The 23,936-nt window shown below is 36.5% G+C and overlaps 1 protein-coding gene across 1 annotated transcript; it reads right to left on the bottom strand.

Moving 5' to 3' along the window:
• Nucleotides 1–2,289: 2,289 nt before the first annotated feature.
• Nucleotides 2,290–22,385, bottom strand: LOC141392357 (uncharacterized). The gene is made up of 5 exons (XM_073965306.1): nt 20,637–22,385; nt 20,076–20,468; nt 19,358–19,979; nt 2,745–2,916; nt 2,290–2,353 (listed from the first exon to the last, which is right to left on the bottom strand). Exons 1-5 carry the CDS (start codon nt 22,383–22,385, stop codon nt 2,290–2,292), a joined length of 3,000 nt encoding a protein of 999 aa, XP_073821407.1.
• Between the last annotated feature and the right edge of the window lie 1,551 nt (nt 22,386–23,936).

Consider the following 23,936-nt stretch of genomic DNA (forward strand, 5'->3'; position numbering starts at 1 on the left):
AGGGGGATATCCTCCCAGTTGCTAACAGGAGAACTTACCCGGCTCAGATTCAGGGGCCGCACTTTCCCTCAAGATACTGAGTAATTCCTGTCCAGAGTCGGAGTGGAACAGTCGTCCCCGCCCATGTTTACGTTTGCTGCACTGGGTGCAGCGATGTCCGTGGTCGTAGCAGTGGTCGTTATCAAGGGGATTTGGTTTTCGGTTTTATTTTTAAATTCATCCATAAAAAGATTTGGGACTAGGGGAGCTGAGGACAATCATGGCATAGCCCTCCACTACCATGGTTAGGGCTTTGAGGCGCCCAGGTATCAACGAGGCCCCGTTATGCTACAGTCGGTACCCTGACTACAAAAGCACATTTATGAGCCATTTCCATTTCCCAAAGTCTTCAAAACCGTCCACAACATCCCCTGCCTTGTTGTATTCAATCAAGGACAGCTTTTATTTCCTCTTCATTGTGAACCAAGAAGCAGATACGTTCTATTGCGAACAAGTTTTGGGCATGTGCCTTTAAACTATTCACAACATTGCTGTCTATTCCCGGATTTACAGAACGTATCTGCCTCCATTGTCCTAAAGACTTGTGGCTCGGTAGATTTACTTTTGCCTTCTCCCTCAAGAAGTTATATTATAACGGTGCACCTCAAAAGTACATATTCTGTGGTAAATGTCTTCCCTTTATTGTATACACTTTGTGTTCGTCTGTACTCATACGTGCTAAAGTCACTGCCTCTTCAAGATTATAAAAAGCACCAGATGCTTTACAATTGTATATAAGAAATATAATAAAAAGGATCTGGTAACAAAGTCAAAGCGTTTGTCTACTCAACAAAAAAAGTTGACGTAAAACGTTCAAGGTGTTACACATCGATCTGATGTTGGCAAAAATTGTACTGGAAGCCTGAGGCAGAGTTATTCATTAAATTCTAGAACTAACCGGATATATAACATATTAAAATCACAACATGTACACACCAGAAGTGTCGTATAATAGGGTATTTTGGCATAATACCTACACAAAACGTATACACTATGAAAATGCAAACAACTTCTTGTATGCATTTTTTAAAAGTACATTTTGAGACTACAAAAACCCTAGTTGGTTTGGTCCTGTCAGATTCAGTTCGGATTTTATGGCTCATCTAAACCGGGATAAAACTATATTTTTCTGCATTTATCGGGCCTTTATCTCAGAAAGGAATAGGAATTTGTAGCCATAAACTAGTAGAACAAATTGTTAAACAGACCAGATAAGAATCTAGGGCATCAAAATCGATAAAATATAGAAATTTTTAAATAATTTCTGGAATTATGGTCGGTATCAGCTGAACTATTGAGAGTTGAACCAAATAAACTTTTTCAAATATCTTCCAAATAATGTTCTCAGCAATTCTTTAGAACATTTTGAAACTCTAAAATGCTTATTTCATGTTGTTTCAGCGGTATTTTGTATCATATCTTTTACAACACGAACTTCAACTGTTCACACCGGCGTATGATTTATAAAAAAATATTTTATTTATGGTATTGTACTTATACGCTATAATTAAGGGGTTATGTAAACTTATTGAGCACGAAAAATGGTACCTAAATGCATATAGAAATATCTTCAATTGGTTGGAAACCTTATATGGGGATAAATCAAAGTGTGGACCTAAGTTGATAATTGTTGGTGGAGAAGTTTTGTGACCACTGGGAACCTCAAATGTGGAATTACAAATACAAAGAATACATATACTTTATATGGTCGCAAATGATTAATTCGATTTGGTACAAATAGAAAAACAAACTTAATATACCCTTCATACTATGGTGGAGTGTATAAAAATGTATAGTTTTTGGTCATAAATCGGTAATTTTTTTGTAGTCTCACGCTTAAGTACAAGCTTTTTAAATGTATAATAATCCCACCAAAACATACAAAGATCGGATCATCTGTTTTTGAGCTACAGTGGACACCGCAATCAAAATGTCATTTTGAGAAAGCCGCGTTTCAAACGTTGATCTTACATCAACGATGAACACAAAGAGAGCATTTGTATTGTGAATCGTACGAAAACGTAAAGGCGAGTGCTCATCTTGTTCATCTATGTCTTACATACAAATCACAATGAATTTTCTCTTTGTAACGGTCGTATTTCAGCTCGAAATTTTTGCAACATATTCTTTTTTACCTGTACTTTCAAATAAGCCAATAAAATTTTGTTCGATTTTGCAAAACTTTTAAGTGTCCATAACCCCTTAATTCAACTTATTTCAGAAGCACTTTCTAAGATTTGCTTCGGACTTTTATATTTTTTCAACCATTTCATTCTTCCAAAAGTCATCATCTTGTCTTTGTAACTTCATAAACCTATAAAGGACATATCAAATCCGTATAATGTAATATTGTATTTTGGCAGTTGTTAAAGCAAAATCAGGAAGCTCGATTTTCACCGTAGATATATTGTCTAGTGGACTTTTTTGCTCAGTGCAGAGTCATTAAGATTTTTTTTCCTTCCATACAAATCGGACCACCCTAATAACCACATATAACTAGTATTTTTGGCAAATGTTTTTTTTTGTGTTTTCATCGGAGCCGATCAGCTAAAAAGATCTAATTTAATTAAAAATTTAATTAAATTCGGTTCGGTAGATATAGATGAAAGCACTACAACCAAATTATATACATTAACAATATATTTCTTACGATATATTACCTGCAGGCTTCTTTAAATTTGCGTTATATGTTTTTTTCTGAATACTCTGATCTTGTGGGATGCGGCGTTACATCCATTTCAGTTTTGCAGCTATCTGGATATTCATTTGAGGTTGTGAGGTTTTCAACTACATCGTCTTGTCTTCCTTCTGCGAAATCAGTTTCCGGCATTCCATTGGGCTGTGTTCGTTGAAATTGATGAACTGCATGCAGAGCAACTGAAAGAAGAAAATACAAATGTTACAATAGAACATAACTTAAAGATTTAAATAAATTTAAATTGAACAGAAATTCCGAATTTTAGAAATCTCGCTCGCTACATACTAGGACAATGCATTTATTAAATTTTTGTACTCCAAATGCTCAAAAAAAACCTGCCGCATCTCACCCCTACACCCATATTCATAAACATATTCAAAAATTTTAGAAGTCTTACTTTATCTATTCCCTAAGACAGCATTTTCTTAGTTTTGGTACTTTTTAGTACTTTTACTACGAATTTCCATAAACCCTGCCTTTTCTCACTAAATATTGCAAGATTCAAGCTTTGGTCGCTTCGCCTGGGCGTTCATGAATTAATCACCCAACTTTTCCTATAGATTGCAGATATCGATTCTGTGGTGGCACTTACTACAAGCAGTAACTGTGCCATCTTCTTCTTTATTTGCAAATCCGTATTCGGATATTAGCGATCATACAATGTTAATTATTACAGAGTTATTTGGTTATATGTTATAAAATTAAAAATTTCATTCTATAATAGCTAGTTCTCTGTTTCTGGCGGCGCTTAAAAGGCTTATTTCATCTTGGTGTCCTCTCCATTCCAGAATGTTTTTGATCCATGTTATTTCTCGTCTCCCTTTTGGTCGGCGTCCTTCTATTTTGGTTCTTATGATTGCTTGGAGGAGATTATATTTGCTATTTCTCATAAGGTGTCCCAAATAAGCAGTTTTTCTCGTTTTTATCAATCTGATCATTTGACTTTCGGTGTTCATTCGTCTCAGTACTTCATTATTTGAGATGTGATCTGTCCAGGATATCTTTAAGATCCGTCGGTATATCCAAACCTCAAACGAGTGCAGTCTTCTTTCGTCTGCTGCTTTAAGAGTCCATGTTTCTGCCGAGTATAATAAAACGGACCAGATATAGCATTTAACAAATCGTTTTTTAGTTTCCATGGTTATGTCATGGCTCGTTAGTATTTTTCTATATTTAAAAAAAGAGTTTCTTGCCATTTCAATTCGGCATTTTATTTCCTTTGATATGTCCCAGTGGTCATTAATTTGCACTCCGAGGTATTTGAATTTGGAGACTCTTTCTATTTGAGTTCCATTAATGCATAAGGGAATGTTGGATTCGATATTTCTTCTACTTATAATCATATACTTCGTCTTCATTATATTTAAGGCATATGACGTACTAGAATGTTCTAGAGCATCTACTAGCTTTTGTAATCCTGCGAGGCTGCTTGCAAGTAATGTGGTGTCGTCGGCATAACGTATATTGTTTATGAATGTATTATTTATTCTAATTCCGATATTTTTCCCACATATTGACTCCTCAAAAATTTTTTGGGAATATACATTAAATAGAAGAGGGGATAGTATACAACCCTGTCTTACGCCTTTTGAAATAGGAACATCGTTGGTAAGTTCACCATCTATATGAATGTTGGCTCTCTGTTGCCAGTACAGGTTTCTAATGCATTTAAGGTCACTTTCATCTAATCCAATTGATATCAAAATTTCCATCAACTTGTCATGGTTGACCGTGTCAAATGCCTTCTCGTAGTCGATAAAGCATATGTAAACATCCTTTTGCACATCTCGGCAGTTTTGTATTAGTACATTCAAACTAAGTAGGGCCTCTCGAGTACCCATGCCTTCCCTGAAACCAAATTGAGTTTTTCCCATATGTGATTCGCATATTGGGTATATGCGCCTATGTATCATCTTTAAGAATATTTTTAAAGCATGGCTCATAAGACTTATTAATCTATAGTCTCCGCACGTCTTCGCATTATTTTTCTTGGGAATCGTTATAAACGTAGATTTCAGCCAATCTTGAGGGTATTGTCCTGTTTCATAAATTTGGTTGTATAATTTCAACAATAGTTGTGTGTTTCTTTCATCTAGTAATTTAAATAATTCAGATGGGACTTCATCCGGCCCGGTAGCCTTATTGTTTTTCATTGAATTTATGGCCATATCTAGTTCACTTTTGGTAATGCGTCTTCCTCTAAAATTGGTTTCTCTATCTGTGTTATTAGTTTCTGTTCTTGTAGTGTCGGTAAAGAGATTTCTAATATAGTTTTCCCAGTGTTTTTTCTTTTCTGCAGTTTCGTATATGGCTGTATTATTCTCAGCAAAAATAAATGTAGATGATCTTTTTGAATAAATTCCAGATGCCTCTTTTAACTTTTTGTGAAGATTGAAATCGTCATGTAGGATTTGGAGTCTTTCAATTTCCTGGCACTGTTTATTGAGTTGCACATTTTTTGCGGCCCGAGTTGCAATTTTTATTTCTTGATTTATTTCCCAATATCTTTCATAGTTAGAATTTTTGTGCTTGCTCCTTTCTACGCGAAGCGCGCGTATTTCGTCCGTCATCCACGTGTCTTCTCTTTTAGATGTTGTGGTTCCAAGGATATTGCTGGTTATGGTATTCATGGAGTTTTTTACATTATTCCATAAATTCTCGATGTCTTCTCCATCAATATTGTGCAGTTCTACATTAAGGTGATTTTTCATGATTTGTTTAGTGGAGGGATCGTTTAATTTTTGAATGTTAACTCTTTTCTTTGGTTTTTTCTTTCGGATGGTAGTTAGCTTTATCTGTAATTTGCACAGCAGAAGGTTATGGTCCGAGGGTACATCAGCTCCTGGGTACGTAGAACATTTATTTATGCAGGAGGAATATCGCTTATTTATTAAAATGTAATCAATTTGGTTTCTAACAATGTTTCTGTTATTATCCTGTGGCGATTTCCAGGTGTAAAGTCGTCTTGGATGGAGGCGAAACATAGTATTCGCAACCTTAAAATTGTGTTCCTGACAGAATTGTATCAGTCGTTCTCCTCTTTCATTCCGTTGTCCTAAGCCAAATTTTCCTGTGATTCCGTTTGTTACTTCTTGCCCAACTTTAGCATTAAAATCGCCCTGGATTATGGTAATGTCGTGGGGTTTTGTCATCTTTAATAACTTTTCAACGTCGCAATAAAACTGTTCCAATTCATCGTTATCGCCATCGCTTGTGGGTGCATATACTTGTATTATATTCATGTTTATTGGTTTTGCAGATATTTTTATCATCATCGCCCTATCAGAAATTGGAACGTATCCAGTGACACAGGTCCCTATGTGACTTTTTACTATAATAGCAACGCCCTTTCTGTGAATTCCCTCTCTGTTTCCGGAATGATAAATTTTTACGTTCTGGGAAATAAATTCTGCATCCTCCGTCCACCACGTTTCACTGATACCCAGGATATCAATTTGTAGTCTTTCCATTTCGCTTATGGTGTTGTCTAGTTTTCCAAGTTCATAAAGACTTCTCACATTCCAAGTTCCTATCCTAAGTTTTGTTTTTGTTTTACCTCCGGGGATTCTTAGCACCCTCTGATTGCCGGAGACTGAGGGCCGTATGTTATTTTCTGTATTCATTGTAATTGTATGATTTACTAGGGATTGTACTTCAGTGGTTTGCCGTGTCCTTCTGAAGGGTTTAGAGTTTCCGTCTCTGTATTCAGCCGCTCCTCCTGGAATTCAGACGCTGTTTGCTGCCGCCAATCCTTTGGTCAGACGCTGCCGTTTTCCATTTTTTTCTTTTGGTTCGCCCCGCATATTTTATTTCTGCGGTACCCGTCATATCTGATGAGCGTTCCCCTATCCACCACCTGGGGAGGCGTCCGATGGGAGAAAAAAAATGAAAAAAAAAAACTCCGCACGGCTAAGAATTATTCCTATGTGAAAAAATGTCAACAAAAATATTTTCATAAAATAAAACTTAGTTTTGTATTTGAAATTGAAAAGAACACTCATATCCATACTACATTGGAGACCCCGAACGGAAGAAATTCAAACATTTTCAAATATGTCAACCGAAAAGAATTCAATGCAAATATCTCGAGTTGTTGTACGCGTTCCTCCATTTTGGCGACAAAATCCAAAGCAATGGTTTATCCAATTGGAATCCCAATTTGTAACGGCAGGAATATCTTGCGATGAAACAAAATTCCACACGCTAGTTGGGCCCATGGAAAGCAACATCCTAAGTCACGTGAGCCAGCGAAGGACAATATGAGACGCTCAAGAAGACATTGCTGAACGAATTTATGGAATCGGAAGAAAAGAGTCTACGGCAATTATTGGAAAACGTATGTATTGGTGACAAAAAGCCCTCTGGATTGTTGAGAGAAATGCGAGAATTGGCAAGCGGAAAAGTGTCTGAAGAGCTTTTGAAGACATTGTGGATTCAACGCCTACCTCAAACAACAAGAGCTATATTGTCGGTGAGCGAAGATAGAATTGATAAATTAGCAATGATGACAGATAAAATCCATGACATGCAATTTCTTGAAAGGCAAGTATCGGAACTTTTAAAAAAAGTCAATAGTTTGACAGTTAAAGGAAATAGTAGAAACAAAACGAATTATGGCCGCTCAAGAAGCAATTCCCGGGCAAGATCTTCCATATGCTGGTACCATTGGATTGTACAGTAAAAGAGAACTGAAAAGCATTGGAAGTAGTTGCAAGAACTTGCAAATACTTTTTACTTGTGAAGTTATCAAACTGGCCTATTGTGTTTAAAGAAAGCTTTTTTGTGCTTTTTTTAAAATTTTCTTTTGTTTCTGTAATTGAGGCTCAAAAAATCAACATAACATTGAAAAATACCTTGTTCGAGTTCTTTCTTTTTTGTTTTCATCTACTCGTATATTAGCTTTAATTTATCATTCGTAATGCCAAATTGTTTTGTTTCTACAAATGTTCTCACGAAAAAATATGTGGCAATACTTAGTTAACAATTGGTTTCGTTGATAGAGAAACAATGAAAATGTGCGATTTTTTAAATAAAATGATAAAAAGATACGAAATTAAATGTGATTTTGTTAATAAAACAATATTTTTTATTAATTTTAAGTGTTTTTGGAGTGGTTTCATTCCGAAAAAAATTTCGTTTTTCGGTTTCTAAAGAAGCTAAAAGCGGAAGCAATTCCAGTTTCGATCGGAATTGGTTTCTGTGACATGCCTGATAAATGTACATATTTGTTGTACAATGTACATATTGTGAATGTACAAAGTTATAATGATTTTTGCATCTCACTGTTCTTCAGTGACAACAGAATTTCCAGAGAATATAAACCACAAAACAGAGTTTGTTTTCTTAGTTTCCAGACATGAATGGTTACTTTGTTATACTTATTTTACTTTGTGTGCCGTGGTGTTGTTCGGCTATGGGACATACGTGTAATAATGTAAAGGACTACATATTCCGAATGGTAAATACTGGTCACACACTGGTGTTTACATGCACATACCAAGGTAATTAAAATGAGTGAATATTAATAGTTGTAATGAAAAGGTTTTAAGCCGTTTATGTGTATGTTTACAAATTCTACGATTCTTCATAGGAAAGGACTCAATATATTGGTAATAAATTTAGTTTTTATATTACAATGCTGAAGTTTGTGGAAATAATCTTAGAGTGATAAAATTATAAAATACCTAAGATATCAATGTCGAAAAACTAGAACACTTCAATAAAAGCGACTTTTCCTATAGCAAACTAAGATAAGTGGACCCTATTTATTGAAATCTGTTTTTTGTTTTGTTTTCAAAATTTTGGTATATTGTTTAGTTATCTAACAGCCAGGTTGACCAGGTTGACGCTCATGAGCATGAACAAAATCATATATTCGTATACATATACAGTGCCCGGCATAATTATTTTGACAAAATCTACATTTGCCTTAAAAGGCGTGTAATTATTGTCAGAATTCATAAAACGGGATAATAACAGCTTAGGGGTTTTCTTTAAATAAAGTTTTTCTCAGTTAAATAAAAATTAATGGATCTAAAAAATTCCAGCTTAATTTCAGCTTAGGAAGGCGAATGTTTAAATGGGGAGGCAAAAGCAAAACAGCATAAGTATTTTGACACGTCATAATTATGTTACTTTTGGTAATTTATCGTACCTTTTGGTACCAAAATTAATTGCTTTAGTTAAATTATTAAGTTTTAAGTAAAAATGTACTTGACAGTACTAGATTTTAAATTAAAATAGGGAATGTTGTTGTCAAAAGTTGTTACGAAATTTGAAATTACAATTTCGGGGATAAGTGTAACTAATGATTAGATATTGCTGCAGTTATCTATTTATTTTGTAACTAATAAATATCAAAATACTGGAAACTCTGTAAATATGAACGATCTAGGCAGAAAATGTGATATTACAGACGTTGCTCTCCTCTAGATAGAGCAGAATTACAAATCTAATCTTACTCGTATTTATGCACACATATCCTCGTCTTCTGAGCAATTCAGATGTTAAAACAAGTTCTCTATTAAGCCTAGAACCCCTAGACATTAGAAAAAAATTAATTTGAAGTCATGTTTTTTTCGGTTTATAAGGCATACCTACAAAAATTGTCAATTAGATTTTCAATAAAAATCATTTACCCCCCACAATCATTGTGGCGAAGCATATTGTGGACTGATAAAAATATATTTGAAAATAACTAATCTTAGAATACAGTTTTCGGTAAGTTTGGGTCAAAAAAAAAAAAAAAAAAAAACACCAAAAAGTTGGGTATCTTTGTGATATAAATGTCCTTGTGATGCTATTTCCATGCCCAAATGCTGCCAGTCATTATAATAGTGTGATCCACCGTTTAAAGTACTGCGATATTTAATTTAATTTTATCGTTAATGATATGGACTATAATGAATATTCTGGCACTTTGAGCGATCTTTTATAACAACATGGCAGTAAACTGATCGAAGTGTTCTGTAATAATTTGCAGAACACTGCTGCTATGGTAAGGCTGGATTTTGTGGAGCACGTTTGAAGCGTATTTCGGGTTCAAACTTAAAGATATTTCCTTCAAATACCACATTTTTAAGAACAAAATGTTCTTACTCTCATAAAAAGTCGAAATCCGCAAAATATTCCGAGATAATGGGAGAAAATCATCGGAAATGTTGTTAAATGATAAATCTCTTGAATATCCCTATATCCTTGAAATATCGATCCGTAAATGGGTCCATAATGGTACAGAAGTGTGTGAAATATATTATTTTTACCGTATCCAATAACAATCAAAAATATAAATAAGACTTTTTTAATTGTTAAGGTCTAAAAATCAATAGAACAATTTTGTCTAAATACTTATGCCATGCAGTGAAATTTTATTTCCATTACAAAAGTGCAAGCGTATATTGGAATTGATAAAATTTATTACTAATTATAAGTACTCTAGTAAAGGATTAGCCAGAATATTTTTTCATATTTTTGTAGAAGACTAATGCGGTAAAAAACCAAACACGCCGTTTTTTCAAACATGTCAAAAAAATCTTATTGGGCCCTTCGCGTTTCTGTTTCCTGGGATCCAGACTCCCGAGTTTGACTTGAAGTTTTTTTTTATCCACAATCAGCGTTGCCGGTCGAAAATTTTTTCGGACCAAAATGTTCCTATTAACCGCCCAACATTTGAAATTCAAGTAATACACAGATACACTTTTCTGGATTTAATATTTAAAATAAATTTTAAAACACTTACTTGCTGTAATCACCGACATCGAATCCAAATCTGCTTTGTAGTTGGGCCGAAACGAGAGAGGTCTAAGTATTACAACGGAAATCGAGGAACCAGTTTTCCTAAATAATATATTTCGGAAACAGTTTGGTCCACCTGCTTCAAAAATGTTGGCAACAATAGATGACTTAAGGCCAACACACAATCAATCTTTGCTTGCTTTGTTCTCTTTTTGAAGCCAACCCAGCAAAATTTGAAGGAAGGGGAAGGGAAAGTCGTGAGAGATCCGATCTTTTCATTAGCATTTTAACCCATTCCTTCGATCAAATAAAGACGTTTTTTATTTACACACCTTTATATTTTCTTTTATTTACCTAAATATGTTTTAAGCTATATAAGGATTATTATTTACAATAGGCTTGGTATTGTCGGAGACTCGAAATCACGACCAACGTTGTTAAAACTCCCCTCGTGATGTTGTCTTACATTTCCTGTATACCATACAAGTACGACTTCTAAACAATTGGTGTTGTACCTAGCTCGAAACGTCGTGCAGACACTGCAATAAAAAGGAAATCCCAATTATCGTGCCAACAATAGAATCGGACTGCACTCTTTGGTATTATAAAAATTCCCTTATCTGCTCTAAATCTGGCATAGAACGAAATCAATCAAATCTCGCTTCTCGAATATGAAAAGAAAGAAGAAACGACTTTGGGAAAGAAAATGTTTTAACTTAAAAATAAATTAATAAAGGCCTGGGTACGTAGCTGCCTCGCCTGCTTGTCTTGTTCCCTGCTTCATTTCTGACATAATAAAAATAGAATTATAAAGAAGGCCGAGCAAATTTCGAACAAGGTTTCCCTTTTCTTTTTTGTTCTTTTATCAGAAGCAAGCAAGGCAGCAGGTGAGGCAGCTCCTGTACTCAGACCTTTACGCATAAATGATATTTTCCTGAAAAAGTCCCTCCTCTCCTTTCGTTACATATGATTCTCTATATATCCCTAAAAAGCAAATCGATTTGTAGATCCCTACGCACAGAGCTCAATTTTCCGAAAACCTGGCCAAAAATCGAAAAAACAGTTGTACCAATTTACACTAGCTTTGTTCCTTTACTCTTTTAATGGTAAGAGTGGTAAAAGAGGAATGTGTCAAAATTGCTCAAAATTTCTCTCTCATGAACATTTTTACCAGAATAGTAAAGGAACGGAAAAATGGTAAATCTTGCAGCAATGTCAAAAAGAAACGTGAAAAAAATCAAATTTCCTCTTTTATTTCACAGTTTTTAATTTAGTTTTGTCAGCGTTCGACTTTTTCTTCTGTTTTTCGTCCATTTTTTTCTTCATTGTGAAATAATCGTCAAACAAAAGTCGAAAAATCAATTCTGTCATTTTTTACCTGCAGAAATTTGTCTGGTAGCCTGTGGTAGACGAGAAAGCCATTTTCGCTCTCTCTTCTCTCTCACTCTCTTAAAAATTGCTTCCAGTTTTGCCACTTTTCGGGGTTAAGGAAGGCTTTGCAGGTTAAAAATGGTAACAAATGATAAAAATGGTAACATCAGGTAAGTAAAGGAACACATCTACTAAGTAGTGTCAAATATTGTTTATAGGAGTCTACTGCGTGTAGATGTGCAAAAATATATACGTTTATTGTTTAGTATTTAGGTGATAAATTGCAATTTTTATATAAGTTTTTTTGCTGATAAATTAGTTGTAATTATTTCATGTATTTGAATTGATAAAGAGTTTTGTTTGTCATGAAAATCATATTTAAATAAAGCATTAGTCATTTTCCAAACAAGACATCAAAATGACATGTCAATGCATTGGTGAAAATGACATGTCAATACATTGGTTAAAATGAAATGTCAATGCATTGGTTAAAATGACATGTCAAAGCATTGGTGAAAATGACATGTTTAGGATCCTAAAAAGAACGTAATCTTTTGGAGGTCACGCTCATGAGTGAAAAATACAAAAAAATGACATGCCAGATCACTTGCACTAGGCCGGGGCGATTTGAAAACCTTAATGGGCCCTTCGCGTTTCTGATTCCTGGGATTGAACTGAGCAAAAAAGTCTACTGGACCATATGTCTACGATGAAAATCGAGCCTCTCGATTTTGACTTTAAGTTTTTTATCTACGTTTTTTGACATCTTGGCATATAACAGCCAAACTATTGAGATTTTCGAACGAAAATGCCTTTAGTTCGTTTGGGTCGATTCGTTTTATTTTTTTATAACGGTAAAACTAGTGAAAATCTGGGTTTCTTATATGGCTACGTCAATATCGATGTAGAATTGCACGCTGCTCAAGAATATATATAGTTTGTGGGGTCTACAATGATTGTTTCGAGTAGTTACAAACGTAGTGACAAACTTAATATACCCCCATCCTATGGTGGAGGGTAAAAAAACTTCACAGCAGAGCCCGGCTGCCCCGGCTGAGGTTTGAACCTGGGTCCTCTCCAACAAACAGACAATGTTGTCGAGATCTCAGCGCTCTAAGCCACTGCCAATGTATCATATCAACAAACTAGTCGACATGATATCTAAAACTTCAAAAAAACTGAAGGCATTACAATTCATGAAGGAAACCCCCCTTCGATTGTATATGTGTATGTATTGAGAAAATGATTCCTAGACAAGACACTAGGGTGACTTGATAAAGAAACAGACTTCAATAAATACTTCATAATTACAAATTTGTAAAAATGTTTGTATAAATAGACGTTATCAAAATCAGCCTTTGGCTTCTAGCCATTAGCATTTAAATACGCCTGATGAGCCTGGCTTAAACCACCAGGCGAAACGATCGTAGCGTAATGGTTGAGTGTGTGGTTCAATACAAAACTCCTTAAGCCATGTTAGCTAGATTAATCCAATTAATTAATTAAAAACTTTCATAAATAATGGCCTTCGTCCTAAAAAGACAATATTGTGTAATGTTTAACTTTCTTAATAAGGTTATATGTTAAAGTAAAACAAACATTTCTAGATTTAATTCATATTTTTTTAGATTTATTTCATTATTATTTTTCTTTTTTAAGTTAGAAATCATAAAGAGACTTTAAATATTATTATATAATATATATAATATTATACATAATTTTGTTAGTATTAGTTTTTTATTAATAAACGTGATTTGATGTGATGTCCGAAAGTCCTCGTATGTTAAGAAAAAAGAGACGTTAGTAAATACCGATTATATTAAGATATTGTTAGAGTTTTCTGGTATGCAATAGATGAATTTGATGATGTAACTGGCTCGTTGGGGATGAATGCTCGATCAAAAGAAAATAACCGGAAGAGAGATAGACCAGAAATATTTTATTTAAATAGATCGTTAGCAATTGAAAATAAGAGGAACAAGTAAGAAAAGAGTTAAGTTCGGCCGGGCCGAACTTTTTATACCCTCCACCACAAATTTCAGCCATTTCGGTGGATTAATGTGACCACAACCTTCAAAAAACCGAAATCCGGAAGGTACCGTTTTATGGGGGCTATATGACGGCGTGGACCTATACCTAAAAATTTCTGGGGGAAAGTTTTATAAGCCTAAAGAAGACTAAATACCAAATTTCAGCCATCTCGGTGTGATAATGAGGCTAAAACATTCAAAATATCGAAAATCGGGAGATATCGTATTATGGGGGCTATATCAACACGTGGACCTATATAAAAATTTTATAGTAGAAATGTTTCTTAGTCTCTGGAAACACAAATACAAAGTTACAACCGACACTTTGGTCAAATGGGTCGGACACATTCAAAATATATTAAAATGACGCGTACTATAAAGGGGGCCTTATGTGGGGGCTATACCAAACCGTGGACCTATATAACCCAACTTTGGTAGGAATGTTTTCTGGCCTCTGAAGACACAAAGTACCAAATTACAACCAATTCCGAGGTCAAATGGGTCTAATACGTTCAAAATATACTAAAATGACGCGTACTTTATATGGTGCCTTATATGGGGGCTATACCAAAACGTGGACCTATATAACCCAACTTTGGTAGGAATGTTTTTTGCCCTCTGGAGACACAAAATACCAAATTACAACCAATTCTGTGGTCAAATGGGTCTAATACATTCAAAATAAACTAAAATGACGCGTACTTTATATGGGCCTTATATGGGGGCTATACCAAAACGTGGACCTATATAACCCAACTTTGGTAGGAATGTTTTCTGGCCTCTGAAGACACAAAGTACCAAATTACAACCAATTCCGCGGTCAAATGGGTCTAATACGTTCAAAATATACTAAAATGACGCGTACTTTATATGGTGCCTTATATGGGGGCTATACCAAAACGTGGACCTATATAACCCAACTTTGGTAGGAATGTTTTTTGACCTCTGGAGACACAAAATACCAAATTACAACCAATTCTGTGGTCAAATGGGTCTAATACATTCAAAATATACTAAAATGACGCGTACTTTATATGGGGCCTTATATGGGGGCTATACCAAAACGTGGACCTATATAACCCAACTTTGGTAGGAATGTTTTTGGCCTCTGGAGACACAAAGTACCAAATTACAACGAATTCGGTGGTAAAATGGGACAAATATCTTAAAAACTCCTTAAAACGACGACGCGTCACGCGTCATTTTGTGTGGGGGCTATACGAAAGCGTGGACCTACATAGCCCGCTTGCAATACCAAAAGTCCTACGTAAATATAACATATTTTCCCAAAGTTTCGTCAACCTACGTCAATCCGTTCGGACGCTAGAGTGATTTCCACAGACGGACAGACGGACAGACGGACGGACATGGCTATATCGATGTAGAATTGCACGCTGATCAAGAATATGTATACTTTGTGGGGTCTACAATGATTATTTCGAGTAGTTACAAACGTAGTGACAAACTTAATATACCCCCATCCTATGGTGGAGGGTATAAAAATAAAGGTAATAACCTTGAAATGGCAGAAAGTAATCCGAACGACCAGGGTCAAATTAGGGATATGTCCCAGACCATTGACGTTAGGAGGTGTAGGGGGTGACCCTCAGACCAGTGCAGCAGCTGCTTAGGGAAATTTGGCAGCCAATAGAATCCTGGAGAATAAACTCCATACCTTAAAAACAGAAATGGATGACATAAAAAAGAAGTTAATAAATTTGACCAAGGCTATACAAGAAGGAAATGAAATAGCTTCTCAACAAAATAAAGCATTGGGCCAGTTTACAGGAAAGTATAAGGTCCCGACTGGCAACTCAGTACCATTGGATCCTGCCAATGGCACAACAGAAATACCTTCTGCGATTCCGCTCAGAACCAGCAGAATAAACAAGCCTCGGCTCAGAATAGCCATCCGACAGATATGGATTTAGAAATAATAAATAAGGTCTTCATTTCGATGGGAGCTCATCTGGCCTCTCTGTTGAAGAATTCGTATATCGGCTAGAATACTTCCAGCGTCAATACCAAATTCCTTGGGCTGAAATAATACGCGACTTTCTGGTTATACTCACCGGAAGGGCGGAGTCGTAGTATTGGTTGTTTGAGAAAACAAACAAATTTCATGATTGGGATGAACTCAAATAGAGTCTATTGAGCCAATACCAATCCTCAAAAACCAATGTAGAGTTGATAGCCGAATTAGCCCAAAGAAGACAACAGCCAAAACGAATCCATAGACGCATATTTCCAGGTCAGATGAGGGCGAAGTTGCTTCAATCGATATGAGAAGAGAATCAAATCAATGATCAAAATATTAAAGAAGAATATCAGGGACAACGTTAGTCGTATAGTATATCCTATTTCAGTCTCTTCAGTGGAACAACTTCGCATAGAATGCTGAAAAGAACTTCCTCAGGAGAGCAAATAGGCCTTATGTTCCACCACCATCTCGTCCACAAAGACAGGTCAATGAGGTTGAGTTTGAGGGGAGATATTATCGAGAGGATTATGATCATTATAGAGAGGGATTTGAAGAAGTTGATACCTTACAAAAAAATAGGCAACGCAATCCAAATATCGGTTGTTGGAATTGCCAGAAATCCGGTCATACCTTCAGGGAATGTGAAGCAACAATCAGGACATTATTCTGTTATAGATGTGGAAAGCCTGGTACTAAAACACCTCAGTGAGATATCTGCCAGCAGCGAAACCGGAACAGGGCCGTGGACACGTCCAACTGCAAACCACTAAGAGTTTTACAAAATTTTCAAAACCAGCCAGTTACACATACCAAATCCATATTAGACCATATATTAAAAGCTAACGAAGTTGCCTTCAAACCTGAAATAAGGCATTATACACCGTTAGAGATTTGCGAAAAAGCCCTATATTTACCAACGTTAAGACTGGCTCTGGTCAGCAACACCGAATAGTGAGAAAAGTGGAACTGGAAATAAAATACAATGACGTAATTATTGTTATTATTATAATATTTGGACAAAATGACATTTTGGAGGATGAAGCCTACAAACTTTATTATATTTTCGCACATTCCGGCGGCTTCACCTTTAACTTAAAGTCTTAAATGATATAACTTTTGAAGTTTGGAATGATCGATATATATCGCTGTGAACATATCTTGGAATGAGGGCTATCCTCATATCCGCAATGAAATATTTCTGTGTTACAGGGTGGAACTTTTATGCAAGCGAAATTATTCTCGTGATCGGGAGTTGGTGTATAACTACTTTCGAGAGAAACCAACAAAGTTTTTGCAAATCAAGGTATTAGCTTTACATAAGTGAAACGTGAAAAGTGTCGATTACTTTTCCTGAGCAGATGCTTAAAATTCTTCATCGATTTCTTTACTCTTACTAGTGAAAACATTTCTGTAGGATTTTTGAACTTTGGCGCATCTTTTACTAAGATCTTGCAAAAAACTTCTAATGAAGAATCTGTATGCTCATTATCGGGAACTTTGTCAAGAGATGAGGTAAACGTAATGAAATCATCTGAATCAAAAATGATTTCGCTTTTAAGAGCGTCCATTTTGATTAGAAAGACAAATACTACACGAGATGCAGTAAAATGCGAATTGAAATTGTTTTTAGTATTTAGCTCTTAACAGCTTTTAATCAATACTTGTTCAATTTCAGTATATGCTTTGGATATGCTGTAAACAAAAGAGAAAAATTATGGTATTTCTTGGACTTGACATTTTTTTGTGTTTCAATTCAATAATGCTAGAACAGCAGAGAAATAATTGCAAAATAACCATGGAATGTTCGAACGATAACGATAATAATAATGTCTTATTTAAAGAGGGTATAGTTTGTTTATTTACTTTATACGCACATACTCATTAAATACCAATAAAATATATAAAATATATACCCATGAGAGATTAAATATGTATCACGAGAGAACAGTTTCTGCACTATAAGTGGTGAGCGAAACATTAAAATCAAGATTGTTCAACAGAAAATAATATTTAATTCTCCTTGACCATTCACTATTAACTTAAAAGTATTTAAACAGAAGTACTGAGGCAATAGATAATCCTTTTTGTAAAAAGATATTTTTTGTATCTAAAGCTTTCAAATCTTTATTTATTTATTTATTTTTTTTTAATCTATGGCTATGACTGATGTTAGTCCGTGTTTAGACACAAAATTTCCCTGGAAAGTAAATTCAGTCTTTAGGCAATAGGGGTAGGAAAGAGTATTGAGGAGCTCCTTCCTCTCCGCTCACTCCCAAAAACTTAATTTACTTTCCCGAGAAATTTGTGTGTCTAAACACAGACTTAAAGTAGAGTTGTGTAGTTCCGGAACGAACTAGTTCCAAGGAACTATTCCGGACAAGGAACTATTTCCGGCTCTTTCATATGTATAGTTCCTTTAGTTCATATAGTTCCAGCCGTGCATATAATTCCATTCATTTTCTCTATTTAATTGCACACGCACTTCGATCTTTCTTTCAATAAACGTAAATCACATCCTCGTTACATCGCTGCAATTTATTTACTTTTATGTGAATTCATCCACCAAAAGATGAACACAAAAAGAAAAGAAATATTCGTTGAACTACCTCACTCTCGGAACTATTTGAAACGAAGGACATAGAAAGAACAATGAAAGAGAAAGGGCCAAACCTATAGCTCAGCGTGTTGCGCGTGCGTTCAAAAATACAAAAACAAAATACATGTATTTCAAATTATAGGTTTGGCCCAAAAATTCACTCTCGGAACTATGGAACTATATTAAGGAACTAGATCCTTTTGGCAAAAGGAATTAGAAAGATCGATCCGCTCCAGAAACTAGATTGCCCAACTTTACGTTAAAGTTCTCTCTTTGCTGTTGTTTGTTTAGCACAATGCATACGGTTCCTCTTTCTCACAATGTTTCAGAACAAGGGATGTTGCGACGCACAAGTTAGGTGATATTGCAGTTCTATGAGATGGATTCGATGATGTTTTTGTTGAGGATAAACGAGTAATGGTATTTTCGACTGCTGACAAATAATTGTTAAGTATAATTGTAGGACTACGTACACTTTAGTGACTCACAATGCAGCTGTGGTTAAATTTTAAAGATGGTAAAATGTGAGCCAATGAGTATCTGTTTTTTTCCTATTGTTTCTGCAAATATTCCCAGCAAAATTTGAAGGAAGGGGTTCTATGCGATGGCGTGATTTCATGGCATATTTTGCATTGGTTCAAAGCAAGTTGTGAAAGATCCGATCTGTTCATTAGCATTTAAACCCATCCGATCTTTTCATCAGCATGTGAATCATTTGTACAGATCACTATAAACAAACAAGTCGATTTGTACATCCCTACATGTAGCGACATCAAAACAAAAGAGTATACATATCCAAAATTTTTGTTATAAAATTATAAAATTACAAATTAAATGTAGGTTCACGAACTAGAAATTCTTAAAGGAGTGCTGTTGGAGTCCGTGTCCGCTATTAGCACACCACTTGCGTAAGTTGAAACCGCTGTCTTTCATAACTGGAATGAGTTGCTGCTGCATATTAATTGCCGTTATTAAACTGTCGGCTCCGCCCAGGCCATCGTCGACGTAAAAAGTCTCTTGGAGAAATTGCGAGACGAGCGGGTATCGGATTGCGTTGTCCTTGGCTAATCGTTGCAGGCATTTTGTTGCCAAATATGGGGCGGCTCTTGTGCCGTATGTGACTGTGTTGAGTTGGTAGTAGGTTATAGGCTGAGAGACATCCTTTCTCCAAATTATTAGTTGAAACTGGCGATCCTCAGGAGAGATTAGGACCTGTCTGTACATTTTCTCGACGTCAGTTGTAAAAACGTACTTGGGTAGCCTAAATCTCAGTAGTGTGGAGAACAGATCGCTTTGAACAGTAGGTCCTGTGTACATCAGATCGTTTAACGAATGTGATGACGAAGTTTTGGCCGATGCGTCGAATACTACACGAAGCTTTGTTGTTGTGCTCTCAGGTCGTTGCACGCAATGATGTGGGATCAAGTAGTGTGGTGAGCGAATAGCATCCGCCGATATTTTTGTCATGTGTCCTAGGTTCTCATATTCTTCCATGAATTTGACATATTGTTTCTTCAACTCAGGATCTTTCTGCAACCGGCGTTCGAGGGAGAAAAATCGATTGATTGCGATCCCATGTGAGTCTCCTAACGCGTCAGGGTTTTGATGAAAGGGTATTCGGACTACAAATCGATTTTTGTTGTCCTTGATGGTGTGCTGCTCAAAGTGATTTTCGCATTGTCTTTCTTTGATGGACATTGGTTTGTTGGTTGTCTTGATTTCCTCCAATTCCCATAGCCGGGCGATAGAGGCGTCAAGCGATTCATCCATGGTACAGATTCCACATGTAAAGTTCCTTGCCTGTTCCTCTTGAATTTTTCCTGAGATTATCCACCCAAACACAGTGTTCTGCATTGTGGGGAGATTCTTGGCTAATTTTATTTGTCCAATCGATAGCAGTTCGTGATAGTGTTCTGCACCTAGTAATATATCAATTTTATCAGGACGGTTGAAGGCTGGATCAGCTAGCGTCAGATTCTTTGGAAGCGACCAATCTTCAATGTTAATGAATTGTGATGGCTGTGGTGACAGGATACGAGGCAAGACAAATGCTTCAAGTCGAGTCGAATAATTGTTGATTCGAGACTTCAGAGCCACATTCAATCAATGGTTTGTTCTAGCGTTGGGTGCACCGATTCCGTTGATATTAATTGTTGACTTTTGCATTGAAATGCCAAGTCGCTTTACCAAACGTTCTGTGATGAAATTGACTTGTGAACCAGAATCAAGCAAAGCGCGGCACTCCACTTCTGCTTCATCCACCTTTATTTTGACTACTGCTGTGCTGAGTAGAACGTACGAGCTGATTTGTTCTTTATTTGCTGCGGCCAGCGAGGTGGCTTCTTGATTATTGGACGACTCAGTATTTACGGCTACCCCTCCGGCAGGCTTTGTACCAGTTTCACCTGATAAAGTCATACGACTATCTTGTTTGTTTGTAGACCCTTGCTTGCGTTCTAGATGCAACAGTGTGTTGTGTTTCTTGTTGCATTTCATACAGCATCGCGCAGTACATTGCTTTGATGAATGGCCCGCCTTTAAACAGTTTACACATCGTTTTTGCTTTTGTGTGAAATTTAGTCGTTCTGGTGGTGTCATTTTGAGAAAGTTCTGGCAGTGATATAGTTTATGGGTGCCATTTTTACTTAGAGTACATATGTTGTTTCCTTGGTTTGCCGATGCCACTGTAGCACAAGATTTAGATGAAGGTTTTTCCTTTTGACCCATTGCCTCCATTGACTGGAATCGAGTCTCCATAAATTCTAGTAATTGACTAACTTGCTGCAATTCCCTTGGGTTGACAATTGATCTTTCGTATTGATTGTAAATACTTCGGTCTAGTTTCTTCGACAGTAGATGAAGTAGTATTGGACTCCAAGAGGGCGTGTCGACTCCCACGTTCTTAAGCGCATGTAAGCACTCTTGTGTGACGTCATGTAGCTGCTTTATGGACGCGGCTGATGATCCGGTTGATGGCTGATCAATCAGTTGGTGTATAAGCGATGCTACCAGCACTCGCTTGTTGTTGTATCGGTCTTGCAAAATTTCCCATGCTGCTTCATAATTTTCGGCTGTTGCTGAAATATGACTTATCAAATTTTCCGCTTCACCAGTGAGATTGGCCTTAAGATACCACATCTTTTGTACTGTGGGTATGCGTTGATTGTTTACTAACTGCGTGAAAAGGTCAAAGAAGGCCGGCCATTTTAGATAATCTCCATTAAATTTTGGGATTGTGATTTTGAGCAGTGGCAACACATTCGCTTGCCCAACTTCTATTCCTTTTTCTGCAGTTGGTGTTGTTGTTTTGAAGTTTTCTACTACCATATTCTCCAGAGTGGTATAGGAGTCCATATCGTAGCCTTCTTCCAGTGGATTGCAACTGTTTTCCCATATTGAGAAATGCAGTTCTTGAATTTGTTCCCACAGTCTTTCCTTCAGTTTCATGTTGGATGCTGTCGGATCCATGGTAAGTACCCTATTCAGAGACGCTATCATAACGTTTTGTCTTCTGATTGCCGAATTGGTTGAGGATACTGAAGCTATTGAGCCGCCGTTGTTTATGGTTGATTTCTTTGCAGGAGGTTTATCAGCAGTTGTTTCTGATTCTTTTGAAGGCTCCAACATGGCTGACTCAAATAGCTCCCGGTACTTCATTGTAAGTTCAGACACCTGCTGGTAGTACTTCTCGGTGAAGTACTTGTGGTCCTTTGGATAATTTTCGAGACACTGTATTTTCGAGTCTGTGATTTCGAATTCAGCCCATGCGGCGTCTAATTTAGTGAGTCGATCCTTGTAGAAGCTAGTTGTTCTTTTCGAGATCGGCTCCTTTTTTGCATTGCGGATGACAGTTTCTATCCGATCACCCGTGGCTCGTTGAGCATCTACCAATTTACTGAACAAGGTCATGCCTGCCGAATCTTCACAGGTTGCCATTTTTAATTAGTTAATGTCCGGTATTCGCCCGAAGATTGCCTTCTGCAACAGTAGCTATATGTAATCCTTTGGAAGCAATTTATTCGCGTTTTCCGTGTATTGTCCAATCAAAATTTCGGTATTCTGTGCTTGACACGCTACTGTTCTAGAATGCCGACTGATGTCCTGGTGGACTTGCTAATGTTGATCCTGTGCCGGGTTACAGGATCTGAAATATTTTGGGATGTATTTTGTCCTATTGGAGGGACTCGATGTCACAAATGTGGTTGCGTGTTTCGTCCTATCGCAAGGACTCGGGCTCACCAAATGTGGTTGCGTGTTTCGTCCTATCGGAAGGACTAGGGGTCACCAAATGTGGTTGCGTGTTTCGTCCTATCGGAAGGACTAGGGGTCACCAAAATGTGGTTGCGTGTTTCGTCCTATCGGTAGGACTCGGGGTCACCAAATGTTTATTGAATGGACTGTTTTGTCCTTCAATTAGGTTTTAGATGTCGTTTATCAAGGCGGATCACCAAGATAAATTAAATGAGGTTGTAGATGTCGTTTATCAAGGCAGTGTCACCAAGATAAATTATAGTTTTAACACAAGCACATGAACTTGGTTAAATCGGAGAGGAAATGATGTATGCACAAGAAGGCTTTTTCAAGTTCTCACTTTCTTTATTGATAAATTTGTTCTTAAATACTAAATTATTGCTAAATTGCACATTGGATATCATGGTCTAGTGTGTTGGTAGAAATTACTTAATATACAAAATAATAATTACGGAAAGAAACATTGTAGTTCATTGCCCCACAACCATATTACAACATTGATTTTTACCTTTTTAGCCTATAACAACAGTAAATCTGCGTTTGCATTTCAACTAGAATATTTTGTTTGTGTGTTTATTTGTCGCAATGACATACTGTCTGAGTTATTGAACTCTATTACGATGTGAGTATATGTATGTAATTAACAATTTCATGAATGCACACATTTATTATGAGTTTAAACATGAATATAGTTTTGAATCAATGTGAATGTCTGAACAGCATTCGTTAAATGATCTGATGTACACAGGACCTACCGATGTGTTCTCCATACTCCTGAGATTTAGGCTACCCAAGTACGTTTTTACAACTGACGTCGAGAAAATGTACAGACAGGTCCTAATCTCTCCTGAGGAGCGCCAGTTTCAACTAATAATTTGGAGAACGAATGTCACTCAGCCTATAACCTACTACCAACTCAACACACATATGGCACAAGAGCCGCCCATATTTGGCAACAAAATGCCTGCAACGATTAGCCAAGGAGAACGCAATCCGCTACCCGCTCGCCTCGCAATTTCTCCAAGAGAATTTTTACGTCGACGATGGCCTTGGCGGAGCCGACAGTTTAATAACGGCAATTAATTTGCAGCAGCAACTCATTCCAGTTATGAAAGACAGCGGTTTCAACTTACGCAAGTGGTGTGCTAGTAACCCTCAACTGCATAAAAACATTTCAGAAGGAGATCAAGAAGTAAACGTAGATTTCGAGAGCTCAAAGGCTGACACCGTTAAAGC

Source organism: Musca autumnalis, unplaced genomic scaffold (assembly GCF_047663935.1).
Source record: "Musca autumnalis isolate F117 unplaced genomic scaffold, ASM4766393v1 scaffold_2, whole genome shotgun sequence".
NCBI classification, from domain to species: Eukaryota; Metazoa; Arthropoda; class Insecta; order Diptera; family Muscidae; genus Musca; species Musca autumnalis.